The sequence below is a fragment of the Sphaerodactylus townsendi genome, linkage group LG02, assembly GCF_021028975.2.
Source record: "Sphaerodactylus townsendi isolate TG3544 linkage group LG02, MPM_Stown_v2.3, whole genome shotgun sequence".
Classification (NCBI taxonomy): Eukaryota; Metazoa; Chordata; class Lepidosauria; order Squamata; family Sphaerodactylidae; genus Sphaerodactylus; species Sphaerodactylus townsendi.
In genome coordinates, this window is record NC_059426.1 from 53,859,694 (window position 1) to 53,882,675 (window position 22,982).

Genomic DNA, 22,982 nt, shown 5'->3' on the forward strand with positions numbered 1-22,982 from the left:
ATGAACTCATGTGCACTTATGAAATCAGGACATGATGTTATTATCTAATAGTCTACAACATTAAATTTTAGGAGGTTATTAAACCTGGTGTGTACAGAAGGTAAATTATCACAAAAGCTACTGACCCTTGGGATGTTCAGTGAATAGATTCACTCTTCTATGAAGGGTACATTGTACTTATCCAGTTGTTTTTCACTCATACATCTGAGTAAAAGGATCAAACCCAAACTATGAACCATCAGTCAGAAACCTTATTTCCAATCCTCAGACAAAAGAAGTTTCAAATATATTCATAATTTACAGATACAGAACTTAACAAATATTTTAAATTTTTAAATGACAGGAGCAGTTTTTCCATGGTAGACATGAACTATTAACTATTTATGTATTATAGTTACTAGTCTTATTGTCTATCAACACATACTTAAAGAAACAGAAATAAATTGAAAACTTACTTGTTCAAGCTGATAGCAAGACAAAATGTACATCTTTTCCTCTTGAAAATCCTGTTCTTCTAACAGAAGTCTAAGTTATCATCTTCAAGTCCAAATCAATGGAAATGCCAGATGTCTCAACAGAAGGAGTGCCAGACTAAAAATGGGAAATCAGCCCTAACTTGTCTGATCTGGCATCAACCAGAGCCTGCATTTTTCCATCATGACCCCCATCCTATGAAACAGATTTCCTGAGGACATGAGTTTTTCCAGAAAGAGGGGAGTGAGGGAGGGAAGGAAGTGAGGGGTGGCATGCAAGGGAGGGGATGGAAGCGGAGGGGGCCGGCATCTGGACATGGCTCACCCATCCTAGCAGAGAGAGGGGAAGGGAGGGGAGGGGTGGCATGTAAGGGAGGGAAGTGAGTGAGGGGTGGCATGCAAGGGAGGGGAGGGGAGGCATGCAAGGGAGGGGAGGAGGCCCAGCATCTAGACATGGCCCACCCACCCTAGCAGAGGAGGGAGAGGGGAGGGAGTGAGGGGTGGTATTCAAGGGAGGGGAGGGAAGGGGAAGCCCGGCATTTGGACATGCCCACCCACCCTAGTGGAGGGAGAGGGAGAGGGGAGGGTGGCATGCAAGGAAAGGGTGTGAGGGGGAAGTGAGGGGTGGCATGCAAGGGAGGGGAGAAAGGGGGAGGAGGAGTTTTTAATATCATAGAGACTGTGAAAGAAGTAGTAGTTTATTGTATGCTAGCAATAAAGTTGTGCAACAAAATACAACAGGCTCTAACAAACTGAGTTGTTACCAATATGCTTTGCACATAAAGGAAGGGAAGCAGCTGGAGGGGCTCTGGCTGTGGCACCGCCATTTGCTTTCCCTCTGAGTGGGCTGCCCACTTGGAAAGGAAGGGAAGCGGCTGTGGCTGGAGCTCCAGCTGCAGCCGTGCCACTTCCCTCGCCCATGTTGTCCTCTTTGACGATGTGGACAGGCTGATTTTGCGCCCCCATGTGGCCAGATTAGTTGCGCCCAGGAACATGTCCCCGGGCAGATATGCCACTAATTCCAGGCCAGCCCTATTCCACGCATTTGGATTCCCAGCTCTGGTTTGGAAAATACATGAAGATTTTAAGGGTGGAGCCTGAGGAGGATGGCATTTGGGGAAAAGAGGGATTCCAGTGGGGTATAATACCATAGTGTCTGCCTTCCAAAGCAGGCTTTTTCTCCAGGTGAACTGATTTCTGTCACCTGGAAATCAGTTGTATTAGCAAGATATCTCCAGTCACCACCTGGAGATTGGCAGCCCTATCACAAATCCTTGCCCTCTATTTTCCACAGGAGCAGAGACAACCATATTCAAGACTTATTTTTCTGGAAAGGCATTGGGTTCAAAGGGTTCATGCTAACACAGAGAATGAAGAGAGAAAGGTCATATAGGATTACATTTGAAAATGCAATGTAGTATAGCTAGTTCTGACTTGTGTCTTCTTTCTTTATATCCCATTGATACAGTCCTACAATTCTGTCATAAAATAATTGCCACTGCTGTTATTTTCCCTGCTGGAAGTGTAAACATGTCTATCCTTAATAGGCAACTTGATCAGTCAGTCCTGTAACCATTGTTTCCACACTTCAGTTCATCTCAAGATTTTTGGTTGTCCATATAGACAACTTCACAGTCAATTTGTTAAGAACTCAGCAGGCTTCAGCTTTATTCAATAAGTTCTCATTGCTTCACATGTAGTGCTCAGCATGCAAGCTTGCCACATATCTGATCTTTAGAAATTTGTTCCTCTTTTTTCCATTTTAGCCAACATATCTGGCATATTTTCCAAGATCCACTTGTCTGCTGGCTTCCTACATACATTACAACATCCAATAGGCAAAATTTAAAACTGCCACTGACCAACATTGGGAATAAATCCACTAGATGATGAAGGCTAAATACTTTGACTCTCTCTCATTGTGAATACAGATTACTCCTACAAATGGCTCTTTGGGCAGTGAGAAACTTGTTTCTCATTCCTTTTCTGACAGAAAACAGACCCAGAAACTTCTTTGCGGTGCAAAAGTAGAGGAATGTATGTTCTGGGCACTTATCACTGGTCAGAAGATCAAGGGCTAATGCCAGAGAATCAAGGGATGCTGGGAAAAGGGGAAGGAAAATAGCTTTCTTTTTTGCCGCTTTCTTTCTTTTTGTATGTATAAACATTTGGACTGAAAAGTAGACATACCCTACTCACTGTGCTTCCTTGCATCAACTTCTTAGGCAAGAAAATACATTAAAGGGAAATTAAGAGGTAGTCTAAAAACATTTTATGTTTTTACTTATTTTACTTAGGCCGTTTTTGTACGGCCATGCTGCGGGGGTGTGTCGGCATAAACGACGCCGACGCAACCTCTAGGATTGTTTGCACAGACGTCCCTGGTAGGGGTGGGGAAGATGGCTCAGCCTGCGCAGAGGCTGCGTCATCCCCCAAATGCCTTACCATCCCCTCCGGCCTTCCGGCGCATCGCACAGGCCAGGGGTCACGCCCCCCTGTCCTGCGCAACAGCTCTGGAGTCGCAGGGCAGGGAGGCGTGTCCCCTGGCATGTGCGACGTGCCGGAAGGCCGGAAGGGTCGGTAAGGCATTCGGGAAAGGGGGGGAATGGCGCCTTCCAGCCGCTGCCTTTTGCATGGCAGCGGTTGGAAGACGCTCCTTCTGGAAAACCTCATTCAGGGAGCAAGGTTCGAAAGCAGCGTCTTCGCCCGCTGTGGGGGAGCAAGGGTGGCGCTGCTGTAATGCAGCAGCGCCTCCCATGCAAACAGCTCCCTAGGGATGGCGTTTTTTGCCATCCCTAGGACACTGTTTATTGCCCATGCGGAAAGGGCCTTAGGATCTCATACAAAGGCTTCTCAAACAAAAGAAATAAGATCATGCCAGACTTTTGTGGCAGGAGGTGGGCATGGCTGTTTAGAAAAGAAGGAAACTACATTTTGGAAAACAATATTCTATGGGCTCAGTAGAGCCCTCTCAATTTAGAAGCACAGATTTCAGATAAGGAGTGGTTTGACTTTTATGATCAAAATTTTGGTGCTGCCCCTGTTTCCAGTGAGCCAGTTCTTTCTTATTACTTCCTTAGTCTTCCGCAATGGCCACCAGTTTTGAAGCAATAAATTAGGAGTTTTATTTCAACATTATCCCTTGGTAAATCTCCAGGGAAGGATCTGATGCCCCCTGAAATTTGCAAACCTTTTCCAGATTGGTGGGCCCCTACTGGTGGGCAAATTAATGAAACTGGGAAGGTGCCATCAAGATGGAAGATGAGTATAGTAGTATCCCATCTTCAAAAAGGGAAGGAAAACAAACCTCAGAACTAATCAGCCTTCTAGATACAACTGTGAAACTCTATAGTAAACATTGATTGCATAAACTAAAACAATGGAAAATAGAGAACAATATCATATATTGATAGCAGGCTGGTTTCACAAAGAGTCAAAGCACACTAAATCACTTGGAATCAATTCAAAATTATTTTTAGAAGGATATTAGCCTTACCAAAGGGGCTCCAGTGGCAGTGATGAGAGTTTAACTGAATATGTCAATAGTAAAGTGTTGTATACATGTCACATTAATAAAATATTGGGGAAAAAACAAAGCATTGATACATCTAACCAGCTATTGAACCAGTGCATCTGAATGATGTTTACAGCATCTGATAACACACTTTAACAACATTAAAGGCTGGTATTACTTAGTGGTTAGATCATTAAATTACCTGGGTCTAAGGTTAGGGACTGGATATTCCATTGTGACACTGCTAAAGATAAACTAACCATTTCCCTGACAAAGTTATCACCATGGTTTTGCATGATAAAAAAAGATCACATCAGTGCGTCTTTTTGACAAATATTGTTCTTCCCAAACTAATGGGTTTTACATTGATTCGTTTCCAGACCATGCCTTCAGCTTATTTAGCTGGTCAGTATCAACAAATACCTACATAATGGTGATACTGTATCTATGGATAATATGTCCCTGAGTATGTTATGCACTACATTTTTTTCTGTCCATTATATACAGAACCAAGGGTTACATTTTTAAATAAATGGCTCTTGGACAATGGGGAGTCTAACAGATATGGAAAAACTGATAAACCTCCATCCAATATGAATCTGCTAATTATCTACAATGTTGCATGTTTTGATGTATTATGCTGAAAAGATAAGAGCGAAATATGCTGAAAGTAAGCAAAGTAAGAAAGTAAGCTTAAACATGTAATGTCTATAGTAATTTAATTGAATTAGCTTGATTTTAATGTTTTAGCATGTGCTATTGTAGTGTGTTTTGGGGTTATATTTATATCCATATTTTTCAAACTTTGTATCTAGTTTTATATGGTTAACAGGGATTGTAACAGCCTATGGCCATATGCAATAAAATATGACTGACTGACTTTAGAATTACTTACCATTAAATCTGAATATACACTATGAAATGGTATAAGTAACATGTTTCTTCAATGTGTATAATGTAGCCTCTTTTATTCATTACTAGATGCATTTTAAATCTTTCCAAAAAGTCATAACCAGGCTTCTTCATTAAATATCATCAGAACGTTGGTGTAGATCCAGCCATTTTCCAAGAATTCTTCCTCCAGCCTAGAGAGAGTTCTCCAACTTAAGTGATTCTTGCTCACTTAAGAACCATTTAAGTTGGATAAAAACTCCTTAATCTGGACACAGGCTTTTATCGTGGGCCAAAACGAAATGGTGGTAATGGTGGGGTGGGGGTGAGGGTGTATAGATGTGTATATAGACATGTATATACAGTGTATATACAGTGGAGTAGTAGAATAGGTGTAGAGTCCAGCCCATTGCCTCTTTCTGCTTTCTCCTAAAATAAAATAAAAAGACTGCATTTTTAAAATTTCTATTCTATAATTTCATCTTCTGATTATAATATTTGTTCATGTTTACATCTTGGAATAACCCAGTGTTTTGCAAATACACTGGAAGGAAGCAACAAGCAGAAGAGCTATTGCATCTAAGTATCTGTTTCAATATAGACAGTGGCTTTGTTTCTGTATTATGTGAGAACACACACATACAAATGTTCATATATTGAAGTTAGCTTTCCAGAATAATTCAAGCAAAATCATAATAGCAAACTGTCAAACTCTGATCTAATAATCTTAGTTACAATCTAAATTTTGATAGTGGAACATGGAAAAATACAGAGGCAAAGAAAACAATTGTGAGCAAATGATATCACTTATACTTAAAGCTACAAGGGATGGATTAGAGTAGTTTAGTGGGAGATTTTTATTAGCTCAGAAAAATCATTGACATATGCAAAAGAGAAATTAAGAACATGGTATAAGATTGAAAAGTTTTTAAAACTTATGTCTGCATTGCACAAATGAGAGCATAACTCTTTGTACCTTTTTAATAAGCTGATATACACATGTATTCCTTTTAATAACATCACCTTCTTCTTGTCTGATGCTATCACAGTCCATGCATATAATAAAAAGCAATTAATTCTGTTAAAACACAGCTGTTTGTGGCTGTTTACAAATACACAGAAAATGACAAGAACACTGAAGGACTCACATTCCAAATGAGGCTGAAATAATGAACGATCGCTGCAAATAAAATAAAAATGTTGGAAATAATATGTCTTTTTTTAATAAAAAAGCAAAAAAGTGAAACTATCTACCCATGATAATGTAACAATTATTTGGCACCGCAGAGCAGTTTTAACCATGGGACAATTGGAATAGCAACCCAGGCTCGCTGATCTGGCTTGTTACTAGTAGTGGATTTATGGTTGCACCACTGCTTCTACTTCATTGCTAGATAGAGGCTAGAGGGGGCTATCTGCTATCCCTCATTGCCAGCCTCCCATCCATCATATTCTATGCTACTGCTTCAGAGTCCCCAGGGAGCTGTTCACACAGGCAGCGCTGCTAAAACGCAGCAGCGCCGACCTGGCTCCCCTCCACCACCCCCAGGGCGGCATCAGGCCACCTCCAAAAATCTCCCTCCTGGAGGGAGGTTTTTGGAAAACAGTGCGTTCCCGCCGGCGCAGTGCGAACGGCACCGCCAGGAACATGCTGTTTTCCCTGGAGGTCGGAGGGCAGCGTGGGCGGGTCTTAGAAGTCCAGCAGGGTGACGAAGGCGACGAGGTGAGTGGGGGGATGGGGAAGAGGTGGCCCTATGCGAACGCCCCCCCCTCCACTGGCAGAATTCCTGCCGGTGCAGGGGCACCCTTTCCGCAGTGCGGAAAGGGCCATAATGTCACTGTTGCACCATCTGGGATGTAGTCCAGCTTCCCCCACTGCTGCCAGCTAAGCTGTGGATGCACTGCGCCCTGCTGGCTAGAAATCAGCTGTACATTGAGTATTTGGTGAGAACTAACATGGTGCATCTGGGGATGGAAGCTGGGAGAACTCAGGGGTGGAGTGCCCTGGGCGCACTTAAGCTATCACAGGGTGCAGGGGCACCATTTTACCCTGGGTGACATTTTCCCCTGCTATGCCTCTGGGAGAACCAAACTGCCACCTATAGCATAAGCATCAAGTGGCCAGTCAGAGACAGTGGAGTGAGCCTGAAGATCAATACGTTGGTAGCCTCCAAATCTGCATACTCACAAAACTCCAGCAGAAGCAATAGCTAATGGTGAGGCATTTTGCATCTGGAAGATCAGTGAATGCTTAACTGGATCCATATAGATAGAAAATGAAATAGCAAAGCATAGATTATAGCAAGAAGAACTAATCACGTACATTCTAACTTATCTCCACTGCACCCCAAACTGTGGAAATGATTTTTGATCAAAATCTTTCTCAGAGATGAATTTTTGACTTCTTTTGAACTTTTTGAGGTATTATTGGTGGATTCTGCCCAATACAAATATAATGTTTTAGGACATTATAAAAAGCATTTGGGGGAAGAACTTCACCCAGCTCTCTTTCCCAAAATGAGTTAAGCCCATTATATTTCTCCCAATCCATATTTTTCAAAAATCGCTGATCTGGTGAGCTTTTCATCCAGCCTGGGTTGAAGACAATTCCTGCCAGCTGAGAGAATGCAACGCAGGCAGGAAACACTTTGGCTGATTCCGCATGTGCCCAAAACAGCTGTGTGAAAATGGTGTAAAAGGGTTTAAAACGGTGTTAAAAGGTTTATACTGTTTTCACATCATTTTCACACCGCTGTTTTTGGCCCATGCGGAATCAGCCTTTATTTCTCCCACCCAAACCTCTTACTTTTGTTTCCATTTTGTGTGCTGCAGGAGATTCTCTGTGAAGATTCCCCACAAAGATTTTCTCAGCTTATCCATTTGCTATTTTGCTGACAAAAGTAGATGAATAAAGTTTGTTTAGCCCAGCATGTGTTTTTTTTTTGTTTTTAGGGAGATGTTTGTGTTGCTGCTTTGCTGACATCCCCCTCAAAAAAAGGGGGGGGAGCACATGCATGGGGGCATAAGGCAACACAAAACATTTCTACTTTTTATCGTGAAATAGCAAATTGATGAACTGCAAGAAGAGGAAACCTCCATGGGGAAACTTCATGGAGAATCTGCTGCAGCACACAAAATGGCAAGTGCCACTTTGAAATGGACAAGTTCTCTGGGCAGCAGGTGGGGAAAAAAGATCAATTTTGACAGGCAACACTTGTGCTGTGTGAACACAGAATCCCCAAATGGATCTTGTATAGAGTCATAAAGGCATTGTATTTGTGCTGTGCAGAATCTACCATTGTTTCTTGTTTATGTGTAATTCCTGTATCTTTATTCTGCAACCACTCACTATTTCAGTCTTATTTGATCTGTAAGTTCCTCTGATAGACAGCTTTTTTTCTGTGTATCTTACCAAATGTAATTTGTTTAGACGCCTAGGATGTGATCCAGCTGACTTCCATTGATTTGGGATTGGAAAAGCACAATCCAAGAGCTGTTTTGGAAACCACTGATGGCACCAAGCCCATAGGACAGTGATTCCCAACCAGGGTTCCGTGGTACCCTGGGGTACCATGAGCACATCTCAGGGGTACCCTGACAATGCTACCGCCTTCCCCGCCCCACCGGAATAAAATGGATTTTGAAGGGTTGGGGGGGACGTTTGGAAACCTCATAGACTTCCTTTAAACAACATTGAAAAACAGCATTGTTTTATTTGCCTAAATTCGGTGTGGATGGGGGGGGTAGATTTAAAGGGAGCTCTCCCTTTAAATCCCTCCAAATCCATGCCAAATTTAGGCAAACAAACAATGCGGCTGTCAGTGCTGCTCTCCCTCCTCTCCCCCTGCTTGCCACTCCCCCCACCTACAGGCCAAAAAAAGAAAAAAACCTAAAAAATGCCAAAAAAATCAAATGAACTTCAAGGGTACCCTGAGATATGAAAAGTGAGGTCAAGGGTACCGCAACGTCGAAAAGGTTGGGAAACACTGCCCTAGGATGATGTAATGCTGAATTATTCAGGAATAGTTCTCCTGATATGCTCTGTTGTGATAGATTTCATTTGTTTATTTTATCAAGGCTGTTTGAAGGTGCTGCCATACATTGGATTTTGCTGTCTGCCAGGGCACCTTTCAAAAGCATAGGAACTTTAAAATAAGAAGAAATTTCCCAACTCCTTTAATCTGATCTGCAATCAGATTTCTGTTTTTGTGCATCAATCAATCAATAAAATTGTTTTACTGCTATGCAGCTATTTTAATGATGTTCAGTATATGCCCATTTCCTTGCAACCAGTTCCCCCAAGGGCATAATAATATACCTGGGACCCAGATTTGTAGCTGTGGCACTGTTGTTACAGACTTCAGAGCAGTTGCTGTGTGCATAATTTCATGGAATTGGATCTTAGAGTGCATAGAATGCAACATGGAAGAAAAAAAATTGAGTGGGAGATATATAAATTCACGACTAATCCTAAGGCCAGAATGAAATGTCTTCTGCTCACAGAGCAGCACAGACATTTAAAAATGCAAGATCTAGTGCAACTGGCAGTGCATTTTCTGGACTCTAGAAAAATGCAACTATATAGCACTGTCCCCCAGTCCCCCTGCATGCAGAAGATTCTTTTGCTTTGTCCCTCGAAAGTGGGCTGCTGCAATTTTGTCTAACAGTGGGGTATCCTCACAAACTGTAGCATTTGTTCTATGGAGAAATTCTGTTGCAACTGTGAAAGTGTTTGCAGGAATTAGCCTAGCAACTATGCGTTCCTCATGTGAGGGGTCATGGCTTAGTAGCAGAGCCTGTGCTTGGTATGCAGAAGATCCCAGTTTAAATCCCTGGTGTTTTCAGTTACCGGTAATAGGATCAGATCATATAACGTGAAAGACCTCTGCCTAGGACTCTGGAGAGCCTCTGCCAGTCTGAATAGACTTTGGTGAACCCACAGTCTGATTCTGTATAAGGCAGTTTCATGAGTTCATGCAGACGTTCTGACATTATCATTTCCCATTTAATGCAAAAACCAAAATGCACATCACAAATAGAAATCAGGACCGGCATGGAAATGCTGGGTGAAAAGCTGCAAAAATGGACCCTGTAGGCTATTGTTAAATTGCAGGAACAGTATTACTGTCAGTGACATGAAAACATACATTGATATTTGCCCAAACCTTTATCCCTCTTACCTAATTTAGATTTATATATTTGAAAATAACATCTACTACCAGCCTGATGTAAAGAGCAGTTCATTGAGGCTGACATCCTCTGGAAAAGAAGGAATTATTTTTAATGGCATTGCGGATTGGTTATACGAAGGTAAGTTGCAGAGAAACAGCTCCATTATGAACACAGAGAATATTACCTTGTATAAAATCTCCAAGAGAAACCTATTTATTCCAGAACAATGCATCTCATGATTCTTTTATGTTTTTATGCTTTTTCCTTGCAAAATTCTCTGCATTCATAAGAAAGACGTGACTGTACATAGCACTAAGTAAGTTTACTGAAGCAATCATTTATACATTGAAACCATGTTTATTTCCTTTATTTCAAGAGCAGACAACTGGATTGGGAGGGGAAATTAAAACAAATGCATCCATAGGTTTGTATCAAAAGTTTCTGTTGCACTAATGGTAAATCTTTTGTCCAATGTAAGAAGCCTTTTGCCGATATAAGGGACCTGTGGGAAAGGTATTTTCTTCCAGGAAAGCTCTTTGCATCATCAGAAAATTCTGTCGTTATCAGAACAGAAACTTTGGATCTAACCCATAACATTTGGAAATGGGGCCTAAATGATTCCATCCAATTTGTAGTAATTCATGAGCAATTATACATAAAAACTTCCATCTTACAAAAATACCAACACTATTAACGTTTATTGACTTTTATATATAACGACTGTTCTGGACATAAAAATTACTGAGGTACAAAATCATAAAGACTTTAATACTGCCAGTGATCTATGTCTGTGGGGACAATGATGAGTGTCTCTGTTCCTTATAACTAACAAATCCAGATTCATATGGGGGAACACAATCCATTCTTCCATGTCATTTCTCACCTCATATTCTCTGCATATGAAAAGAGAAATAGTCATGCCCAGAAAGCTGATGTCACTATCACTTACAAATAATGACCAAAAATATTTTTAGTTTTTAAATATTGATACTTGATTATATAAAAGTACTGGGTTAGGTCAACTTTCAGTTCTTCTGCCATTCTTATGGCTCTGAGGTTAAATGAAACAAAGTTGTTTGTTGGTGCTTTCGCTTTATTTTTACTACTATATTCACTTTACTATAAGAAGCAAACATCTGTACAAAATGACCTTCAACAGGATTTCAAACATCCCCAGACTGGCTGTGAAAGTTCTGAAGAAATGCATCTGAATTATATATGGAAAATTCTAATTTCATGGGTTTTAAGAACATTTTTTTCCCCAGAGGAGCTGCTTCATTCTCACATTACTCATTGGTGGTCACCTGATGGAGAGAGACTCGCCTTTCTAATGATAAATGACACATTAGTACCAAATATGGGTATTCCTCGGTTTACTGGGAGTCTGTATCCGAAAGGAAAGCAGTACCCCTATCCAAAGGTAAGGAATCATTAAATACATTTTTTCACTATTTATAAGATTGGTGAACGAGTTTATATTATATTATATTATATTATATCATATCATATCATATTTATTATATTATATGGCATCACTTCTGCAGCAATTAGTAGCAAGAAATCTGATTTTCCCAAATTGTTATGTAGAGGTTGTGGGGCAGTGTGACAGAGCCAAATTTGTGCCCTTTTCATATTTGCCATTCTACTTTGTACCTTGGTGGTTTGAAGAGAATGCCAACAATGACCAATCAGAGCCATCAGGAATCTTTGGAAAGAGAACAGAAGGTGGAAGAGCAGAGGGGGAAAAAAGCTGTTTAACTGATGTTTAGCCTGTAGGGCATTGAGATCCCTTAGCTAGGTTCAGTGGTATACCTTTACAAAATGGCATCCCCCACGCCTAGCCCCCACCGAACTTTGCCCTCCCCCCACTATATCTCCCCATATAAAACTAGAAACCTTTCTTTAAGCTGAGTAGTACTGAGGCTGGCAGCACACTGAGGGTGGGGACAAGGCCAGGGAACTGGGTGGGCTCAAAATTTCACTTGAAACATCCTCTGGGACAATCTTTTCAAAAGTTTAGACAAGGATTTATGGCACCAATATGGAAAATCAGCAACATTCACCTTGGCTTCTTTGACAGCTGAGCCAAACAGCAGAACATGAGCCCAGGCATGTTCTATTTCCAGCCCATATGTTACCAAATATTGTCTCCTTCCCCTCCTGGATGAGTTTTAGGATGTAATTGTCCCTCATCTCACAAATGAGTTTAAGGCATGTTTTATCTTCCCCTAACACAAAAAACTGTCTGGAAAAATATTTTTTGTAATCCTCATCATTAGTAAAAGGATTCCAAGATCAGTGCCAACCAACTATTCTTGAGCTGGAAGTCATGAGGTTATGTGGCTTATAAATCATGGAGAATCAGTTGAGCTTAGAAGTAGTATCAATCAGTATTCTGTGGGAGAAGAGGTGCAGATTTTATATTCTATTTACAGCATTAAGCTTTTTAAAGGAAATTTTATGGACAGAGTGATTTTTGTAGGTTTTGTATATTAAGTCTTTCATGTTAAGAACTTGCAGTAGACAGAAATGAAGATATTACTCATTTCCTCAGCCAATAATGTGGGTTATGGCATAAGAAACCAATGAAGATTCATAATGGATAACTATATGTCCTTCAGAGATTGATCTGCATAGTTGTCTTTTCATGTGAAACATAATATTTTCTTTTTGTCAAAGGCAGGTCAAATGAATCCAACAGTAAAGCTATATGTAGTAAATCTATATGGACCAACACATACATTAGAACTAATGCCACCTGACAGTTTTAAATCAAGGTAAGTGATCTGGATCATGATGGGGTGTTTTTTGGGGGGGAGGGGGTTGGTTGTACCTTTTAAGTCTGAAATTATAATTCATTATGCAATACCACAACCACCTTTGTTTCAGGATTCCAGATGTCAATGTAAATAGTTTAATTTTGCTTTGTGAATTTCAACATAGATATTCATTTAAAATGACTTATCTATGTATGTATTAGGAAATAAGACCACAACAATAGGTTGAAATAGGTCACCTCTAATCATTTCAGGGAAAAAATATGCATGATACATATTTCTTCTGGGGATATTCATATGGCAAGAAGGTTGCACATTTAAATGAACCAACCTTCATTCTGAAATCTGTGATCTGTTCAGGTGTGCACAATATTTCATGCATATGCTGTAGTCTTTTTGAGTTGAAGATGATTTTTTAAAAAATCCACTTTGCTGTCAAATCACAGGAGCTTGAAGAAGCATGTATACTCCTAGAAAAATCAAATTTAATTTTAATTATGAAATCATAATGTCCTGGTTGCAATAAATTAAAGCTCTATGGCAGTATAAAACAAAAATAGATTGGAAAAATACTGCACATGCTCATACTTTCTTTCACACTCTTATTTACACACACACCCCTACTGTGTTTCGATTGCTGCATTCACCTTTCAAAACATCCACAACTTGCAATAGTGCAAGTTAGTATTTCTGTCATTGTTCTTGCTCTGTGCTGCTGGGGTTTGGATGACCTAGTGTCAGCTCTGCAAAGCAAAACAAGGGGGCAAGGAAAGACAGCAGTAGCATTCTGATTAGGAAAGTTATATGCCAGAAAACTGGCAACATACAATACCTTAGTTTCCTCATGGCATTGTATATTGGGTTGTTACAATCTTAACTAAAAGGAAAAGAGAAGCAAGAAGATACTTTCATATATCTTCAGAGGTAAAAATCAGAACAGTTAAATCATTTGGCCATTGGTTGTTAGTTAGCAAAAAAATAGAAGTATGGAAAGTCATCTAGTCCAGCCTCCTGCGCAACACAGGAAATTCACAACTACCTCCCCACCCCATCCAGTTGACCCCTGCTCTACGCCCAGAGGAAGGCAAAAAAAAAAAAATCTTCCAGGGTCCCTGACCAATCTGGATGTTCGAGACAGCTTCCAAATTTGACATTAAGACTAACCACAAGCTGCTAGAGTTTTGGACTTGAAGAAGCTCAAGGTGGAAAACCTAGTTCAGTCATCAATGCAGTAAGTGGTCTTGAGTGCATCCCTTTCAGCCTCAAGTCTCTATTTCTAAAATGATGGCATTAATGACTTATCTCAAAGCTATATTTTGAGAATGATACTAAATCATTCTGTACTCTAAAGAGATCAAGATGACTGTAATGTGACTTTAAGCTGTTTTCAAGGTTAATTTAGATTATGAAATATAGCTATGTTTCCTGGCTACAAATGAAAGAAACCTTTTCTTGGTTCAGTTTACTGTGCCTGTTGACATCGTTAAGCATATTGTAGCAGTAAGATATTTTTCTCAAATTCCAAAATCCATAAATGGGGAAGGAAAATTTTGTAAAAAGTCTAATTTTAAATGCTTAGAAAAGCAGCTGTCATCTGTTTGAGTCACCAAATTAAAAGAAAAATAGTAAAAAAATATGGTTGTTTCAACCGATTGTCCTATTAAAGGGTTTTTTAAAGGTTGTTGTTAACAAGGTAGAAGCTACAGGTCTGATGGGATGGGTAGAAACATATTTCAAAGTGCCTCATACCGGTAGGTAGAGAAAATTCAAATGTACTATTCCTGAATGAAATCTCTGTGTCTATAGCACAGATATGCATATGTGTACAATTGAAAAACATCCCTATAGATTAGTTAGTTACAGTAGATATGAAAGTAAAAATATTTTAGTTAATAGTTGCACACCTTTCATCACTTGGAGTTACTGTCTAATATATCAGTTGCTAATGCAATGTTAAAATGAGATCAGAGTTGCATGGAATCCTAAAATGTGCTATTAAGGCTGGTTAAGGTTTTTCCACATTCATTCACTCCAAAGCTGCACCTGTAGTTCCTAGAAGAATTTAAATCTCATTTGGAACCTTCTGAGCTGGATTGTGATAGGTGAAAACTACCTGTCAATTGCCATGAACAGTACACTGACCTATGTATGGCAGACATCTTAGTCATGACAGCTTGTGGTATGGCTTTTCACTAACAATTTTTGCATGACAGTCTAACCGGTTGATGAAAAAAGGCAATGTTTGTGCCACTGATAAAATATCTTTTTGGGATACCCATATTTAGTTAAACATGGTAGAAGATAGGCTATTTGTCTACTAATATAAGATGCAGACAAACATATCTGAGTGGTGTGTGTGTGTGTGTGTGTGTGTGTGTGGTGTGCTGGTCCTATGGAATCAGCTGCTTCATCTATCTGCTTCTCTTCTTGCAGGTATTGCAAAATACCTGTATCATTTTAAATTCTCTCCGGCATCCCCATGGCTCTGAAAACACTTGTGTTTTTCTAGTTGTTTCTGGCTTTGTTTTTCTTAGCCTGGTGAAGCATAGCAAGATAATAATGTCAACACAAGGAACAATTCTCATGTTTATTTTGAATATAGTAATGAAATAACATTTCTTCATCAGTTTTGCCTGATGAATGTGGCTTCAGAATTTTGACAATTACCAATATAATGCATCATAGAATAGTGGGGGAAAAAATTCTTTCCTGCAGTTTGGGGGAGGTGATTTCACAGCTTACCAGGGAATAATATATCTATTGTGTTTTAATGCATCTGTTTCACAGAGAATATTACATTATGATGGTGAAGTGGATCAGCAATACTAAGACAGTTGTGCGGTGGTTGAATAGACCTCAGAACCTATCCATCCTTACAGTGTGTGAGACAACAACTGGTGCTTGTAGTATGGTATGCAATTTCTTTCTTCAAGTTTTCCAGGAACACATTAATCATTATTTCTCTATCTACTGAAAGTGTGGTTTGGTGTTGTATTTTAGATCCAATCCATCTAGCTTCCCCCCCTCCCCCCCAACAGCAGTTGTTGAAAATCACTTCTTGGTGAAAATCAATATGAGTACACACAGGTGCTCAGCTATTATGCTATTTCAAAAATTGTGCTGGATGATCACATAGTAGTATACGGCAAGAGGGAGGGGCAGTGCATTCACAAGTTCTGGGCTAGAATGATTTCTAGGCAAGCCAGGTCAAAACTCACCTCTTAAACAGTGAGAAAACATTAATGTGAATCTTCTGTAGAATACTCTGCCCATTCAGCAAGCAGAATACTCTGTAGAATACTCTGCCCATTCAGCAAACAGCAAAAAAAAGAAAGAATTATCCACAGGCCAGTCTTGCATCTGGAAATGCTAGCGATAGGGCCTTTTTTGTAACTTTCAGAGTTTTCAGAAATTAGGAATAATTGTCCCCTTTTTCTTTTCTTCCTTCTTTCTTGCTTTTCTTCCTGTTTGTCTTCCTTCCTTTCTCCTTCTCCCTTTCCCCGGTCAGTGTTCTGCTTTTCTGTGTTAGTTTTATAGATCAATGCAATGTATTTTATAGGTAAATTATATAATATTTAAGTGTTCAAAGTACATGTATAATATTGATTCAGTAATATATAAATAACAGACTGTTTGCATTTATTGCCAATATTTGGTGTAAACAGAAAACAGTGCAATAGTTAAAAGTTGCAAATCCAGTTCACGCAAGATAGAAGCAAAACTGAAATGGAGATTGTCAGATCAAAACAGCAAAATGCCTAAGTCTCACTATCTAGGTCTGAGGTCACTACCACATGAAGAGACCTGACTGACCCACCCCATCCTTCTACACCAATTGTTCATGTTCCCTTTTGCAGGTGCCATATTAGGGATGGGAGCCTTTCACAGACTGACCATTGCCCCATGGGCAGGCTAGTAGATGGCCCCATTTCTACCTATCACCCAGGCTGCCATATCCTGAAGCAGCATGGGCAGCAGTTTCATGCTCAACCTTCCCCCCGTTCCATCCCACAGCAGTTCTATACAATGTGGAGGTACAACTGAATCAGGTGGTGATCATCCAGCAGTGGATGGAGAGGGAGGTGGTCAGTCATGTGGGATGTACAGCACCGCATTTGTAGACAACTGCCAGCTGTTGTGGGCCTAAGAACAACAAACAATGGTGCAATGGGAAAAATAATAATGTTATTCCATTATACTATCCCAGTGGTAGCAAACCTATGGCACTCCAGATGTTCATGGACTACAATTCCCATTGCACCATTTTTCCCATTGCACAAATTGGCCATGCTGTCAGGGGCTGATGGGAATTGTAGTCCATGAACATGGAGTGTCATAGGTTCGCCACCACGGTACTATCCCAACATATTTTACCTGTACTTCTTCAGAAAACAAATAAATACAAGGGTGAACATATGTCATTTAAAAATGAGCTTAAAACATAGTGAATAACAGTGCATACTGAGCATGTACAAACTGCATGAATTTATAGAGAATCAAATAGATATTACGCAGCTGGAAAACATGGTTGGAAAATAATTCCTAATACAAAATTTGTTCAAAACACTCCTGGACTTTTCTCAAGTAGAACGATATATGAAAAGACCTGACCTCTACAATAGCTGCTATGGGCCTGATGTATGGTGACTGGGCTGTGAACCTCATGGACATAAGGAGTTATCTGTCCCAGTTAGCCAGGACCACAGGCTTTCAGACCATCTTGAAACACCACTAACTGAAGGGGTCCACAGGTAATGGTTGCTGGCATTCCGACAGGGGTGACCACACGGCCATTGCTGCCTTGGGACCCTCCCCCCCCTTCCCGGCTTGCTTCCTTCTGAAAATTAGTTTGCGTTCAAGTGTTCCAGTAAAGTTTATTGTTTTCTCATGCTTGTATATTACTTTGAGTGATTGAAGGGGGGCTAATATCTTGTTATACATTCAAATGCCCAGGGGTGTGCCCACTGGAGGGAGGGTCTGTGCCAGTCTGTCCGTTGCCAGGGATGGGTCTGCATGCCAAGCATAGTTGGATTGGTTAATGGATTCTGCCTGAGAAAGGAATATGTTTACCTTGGAATGGTCATGGGAAAGTGCACCAGCTTCTGTTCCTGGGCTGTGCACAAGGTCCCTGGGCTGTGCCAAAACCCGCAGCTAAGGGTGCAACTGCATGCTAGGTCACTTTGGGTATATGTGTGTGATGACCACTCTTATTTCTTTACAAATAAAAATAATAGGTGCAAAATAATGTTTATTATTTTGACTGACTCAGCCTTCAGTACAGAATACTCTCTCTCTGTGTGTCTCTGTCTCTCTGTCTCTCTCTCTCTCTCTGCTCAGCACATAATATTTTATCTCAAGTTTGGTACACTCTCTGATTCAGTTTAGTTCAGACTGACTCCCTGTCAATCTCCAGCACAGACTGCTGTCTCTCTTTCAAGTTTTGTACATACGCTCACTCTCAGTTGTGCACAGAATATTCCACAGCCACTCTCCAGTATCAGCCAATCACCTTATTCTTTTATCCCTGTTTTCACCCTCCTTTTTTCTACAACCTACCTCTCAATTTAGAGAAACAGACAGACAGCATTTTAAAATGTTACACTGGGAATAGGGTTAGGGAACAGCAAGGAGGAAGTGAGGTGATAGGCAGCTTCAGGGCCACTGAAGCCACCATTTGTGAAGCCACCATACATCAGTCACCATCTTCTCCTTGGGAGGGAGTCTGAAGCATCTGGCAGCTGGTAATACTTCTGAGTAGTCTCTATCAGGGCTGTGGCATTGCTGCAATGGCACTTGATAATGGCGCTATGGTACTCTGCCAACATATTTTTGAGTCGCATTGGCACATCACTAGGATATTCTGAGTAGCAGCTGGTTGTCTTCTTATGCACGTTCCTCCACCTCTCCCTGGGCATTTTGCTGTTTATCTAGTTGCATCAGAGAGAGATTTGAAGCTTAGGTGGTAACTTCAGAATTAATTCATTTGTTCATGCTACTAAAACAGATTTTCCCAATAATATAAATTCAAATACACCAACTTTTTTCTTCATAATAAATTGTACCTTTTAAAGAACCAAGTTAAGAGTAAATTATTAATCTCCCATGTCAATTACCCATGTATCAGGACATTGTTCAGTAAGCAATTTCTCCCTAAGCTGGAACTTCAAAATAATCTTCATTGAAGCTGGTACTATTCAGAGATACAGTATAAAGAAAAACGTTGAGTGATAACATCAGAAATAGGAGTCATGTTAGGGGTCAGTGCAGTGTCCGATAGGATTCGCTACCTGGGCAAAACAGACAGTAGCAGTGTGAGGTGATGCTGGTTCATGTTACCACATACATCTATATAGCATATTTAAGGTAAGCTCTGAGAGTCAGGCTAAGATTTAGAACAACAAGCCTAGATCTGCAGTTTCACTGTCTTACACCATTTATCTTAAATTCTCACAAAACAAATCTTTAAGTGTCTCATTTCATTTCATTTACAAATTATTTTTATAATATGTTCTTAAACAAATAGAGCAGCAGCAGGATTTTCTGCCAATCCACAGATTGCTCTAACGATTCACCACATTTTGATAGATACATATGGCAGTGCACTGCATTACAAAGTTGAAAATTCTGTAATTAAGGGTACATTCTCCAGTGTTTGGTTGCCTTTACTGTGCTAACACTAAAAAGCTAACAATTAAAAACCATGATCAAATCAGTTGTTGCATTTAGTGCTAATTCTGGCTGTTTGCCAAACAGCACTAAATCACCTAAACATTTGTCATTTTTGAGGTCAAAATACTGCTTTGTAAAGCTGATTTATATATGATAATTAGTAACAGGTCTGTGTACTAGGAGTTGCAATACATAATGTTTGTGTTTGTGTTCAGTAACAGAAAGAGTGGAATTCTGTGATTTTGTGTGAGGAGTACATTTGTATGCACTTCATAACTGAAATGCTTTTCTTTTTAGAAATATGATTTCACATCTGAAGTATGGCTTTCAAAACAGGTACCTATTTTTAATCTGTTCATCATTCAAATTGTATGCCCTCTGCAAGTCCTTGTGGGTCATAACTAAAACCCCACATTTTGATCCTGGGAACCATGAGAAAAAGGCTGGGCAGATGTAGAGCTCCACTGCTTTCTGCTTTTTTGAACAGACCATTGTGATCACTGAAAGGTAATGCTTATGTGAGTGGAGCTTCATGAATGAAATGCTGCTGTGTGGGGAAGGGCAGCATTAAGTAGAGGGAACCAGGCAAAAGCACCCCTGTGTCCCTTTTATCATTGTATTATTTTTTGTACCAACTGAAAGTCAGTTGGCAGAGGAGGTTGGATGATAACATTTCTTTTGATTCCTAATCTTCACATCACATCCATATGTCTCAGTCAACAGGGCTTTCCTGATTCCTAACATCTTTTTGGGGGGTGGGGGGGATCACAAAAAGTACTGCTGGCAGAAGGCAAAAGCAACAGCATCTCATGGTTCATAGGATCCAATCTTTTTAGAAGTAGACAAGCCTTTATTGACATTCCAAGTTACAATAAAACAATTGTCCATAAAAGACAGATAAATACATCAAACATTCAAAGTCTTATCAATAGTGTAGTCCAAATGAACTCATCAAAAGTGCCATTCGTATATACTTCTTTACAGACCAGACTGAAGACTTATCAACAGAACCTAAGAATCATAATAACATACAGTATTAAAATTTTACTATAAAACACAGAGTTTGTTGGGGTGGCGTCAAATACAGAATAATGGATAGGGGACAAGGAAATGGGTGAATAATTGATCTGACTCTAATAGGTTGCCACAGCCTTCAATTGTTATACCACCTGGCAATCGATAATAAAATTACAACATCTTTCTATGAGTCACCCACAGGTTATTTGACTTTGGATGACTGTGAACCTATAGGTTACTGGCAGAGGTAGACACTGTATACCAGTAGCAAATAGTTAATATAACCAACATTATTGTTGTTATGATGCTAGCAATCTAATGCTTAGTACAGTGGTGGCGAACCTTTGGCACTCCAGATGTTATGGACTACAATTCCCATCAGCCCCTGCTAGCATGGCCAATTGGCCATGCTGGAAGGGGCTGATGGGAATTGTAGTCCATAACATCTGGAGTGCCAAAGATTCACCACCACGGGCTTAGTATCTATCTAAAGTTGCATCTATAATCTTTAAAAGATATTTTGCTATGCTTTTGCAAAAGTAAGGATCAAGATTATCTAAGATTAAAGGAATCCCAGATCCAGTCTTTTGGTGTTAAAATTTTCTATTCCAAACTGTATTGGCCAATTGAAGTAGTGCAAAATACTTGTGTGCAATTAAAACAAGAAAACCCACAATTAATTCTGCAAAAGAACTGACAATTCAGTCAGCTTTTACTTTGCAGTTATTACATTCATAAGCAGCTAGTTCTTGAGATACTAAAAAATAATGGTAGTGTGGTAGAATCAGTTTTGTTGTAGCTATTGTTAGGTTGAACAGAATTACGTTGTAATTGGCAATTTAGTACAAACTAACATTCTCCATAAACTCTGGAACTAAATTAAAATCAGATTTAAAAGGAGTTTAGAAGTGAAATAAGATATGAAGTTGGAATTTCTAGCTGCAGAGCTTCCAGCAAAATGCAACCAATGTCATCATGGTTGAGACTGAAATTTACTTCAGTTGGCTCAACATATACACTGTTTTGGGTATCTCCAGTCTTAATGAAAGGTGAAAATGGTACAAACGATTTTTAAATACTTACAGAAAAATCTAATTCTAGTTACTTAAAAGTAAATCTCACTTAACACTCTTTGAAAAATTTTGTTTTGCAGCTGTTTGGAGGCTTATGGTAGAATTCTGTTATGGACATTATTAAATATAATATTAATAAAATAATATAAATAATTTTTCCCACTTTCCCCGCTAAATGTTGCTTATTTTTGTTCATTTTTACATGTCACAGCTGTAGCAATGCTAGGTTACATAACTCGGGTTTAACAGGAATGTTCAGTGTGATGTTCTGTTTCATTGTTGTAGAATGAGGAGCCAGTTTTCTCCAAAAACGGCAGTGAATTCTTTATGACAGTTCCTGTTAAACAAGGTGGCCGTGGAGAATTCCATCATATTGCCATGTTTAATGTTCAGGTAAGGTTTTTTTTTCAAGTTTACAATCATGAGTGTAACTGTAGCAGGTCCATGTGAACTGAAGGAGATTGCACAAGATTCCCATCTGCTCTCTATAAATTAACTGCTTCTTAGAAAGTGGGACCCTCCTGAATAATATGCCATGAGATTCAGTGGGCTGCAGAAAATGAAAACTTGCTGTGCAGGTAAAGCACGCTCCATGAATTGTTCAAAGGCTGATTTTTACCCTGCCTTCCCACACTGCAGTTGCCTTGTGTCAAGTGACATATGAATCTGGAGGGTACCTCAACTCCACTGGAGAAAGAGGAAGATGTGAAAGGCCTACCTCTCCAAACTCCTAATGTTCATGGAAGTCTGGATCCAACCTGCTGTACCATAATCTCATGAAATTATGTATAATAGCATAATTTCAGTGTGTAGATTTAAAAATGGGTATTTCTAGTTGAGAATGTTGAACACTTTTGTTGAAATATTAGCATATCATTATGAAAAACACTGATAAGCATGTAAAACTCCAAATTCTGAGGGTGGGGGAAAGTGCCATGAAACTACCCTCTGTTTTCCAAATTAGAGTTTGCCACTCTTAATCACTATACCACACTGGTTCCCTGTTTATCCAGACATAAAACCATACCAACAGTTGTTAAACGTCATTATCCATGGGCCACTCCAGCAACAAAGGTTTCAGTTGAATGATACTACTTAGCCACCAAGGGCATGACCTCCCTAGCCCACAAGGCCACTTGATCTGATTATAGTCTAACTTGGGAAGGACCCCCCATCCTTAGTTAGCTCAAGGTGCTTGTCAGTTATCTCAACCTATACAGTAGCAACTCATGTTCTTCCTGCCAAAACCAGACAAGGCCTAACCAAACAATAGAGAACACAAACACTTCCCAGGACACTGTGGAGCATATAAGAAAGGAATTCTCCTCAACCAATTTGAGGGAGCTAAAAAAAGTTTCCATTGAGACCTTCATGAGGCAAACCAACTACTCTCACC

At 39.8% G+C, this 22,982-nt stretch overlaps 1 protein-coding gene across 2 annotated transcripts in view; it reads left to right on the forward strand.

Moving 5' to 3' along the window:
* The window catches only part of DPP10 (dipeptidyl peptidase like 10), a 709,371-nt gene that overhangs the window by 639,075 nt on the left and 47,314 nt on the right, over positions 1–22,982 (forward strand). For both annotated transcript variants that reach the window (XM_048483325.1, XM_048483324.1), the window contains exons 8-13: positions 10,068–10,188; positions 11,316–11,470; positions 12,730–12,827; positions 15,615–15,738; positions 19,794–19,832; positions 21,872–21,979. In XM_048483325.1, coding sequence (XP_048339282.1) covers positions 10,068–10,188; positions 11,316–11,470; positions 12,730–12,827; positions 15,615–15,738; positions 19,794–19,832; positions 21,872–21,979 — 645 coding nt within the window. The remainder of the gene's footprint in view (positions 1–10,067; positions 10,189–11,315; positions 11,471–12,729; positions 12,828–15,614; positions 15,739–19,793; positions 19,833–21,871; positions 21,980–22,982) is intronic.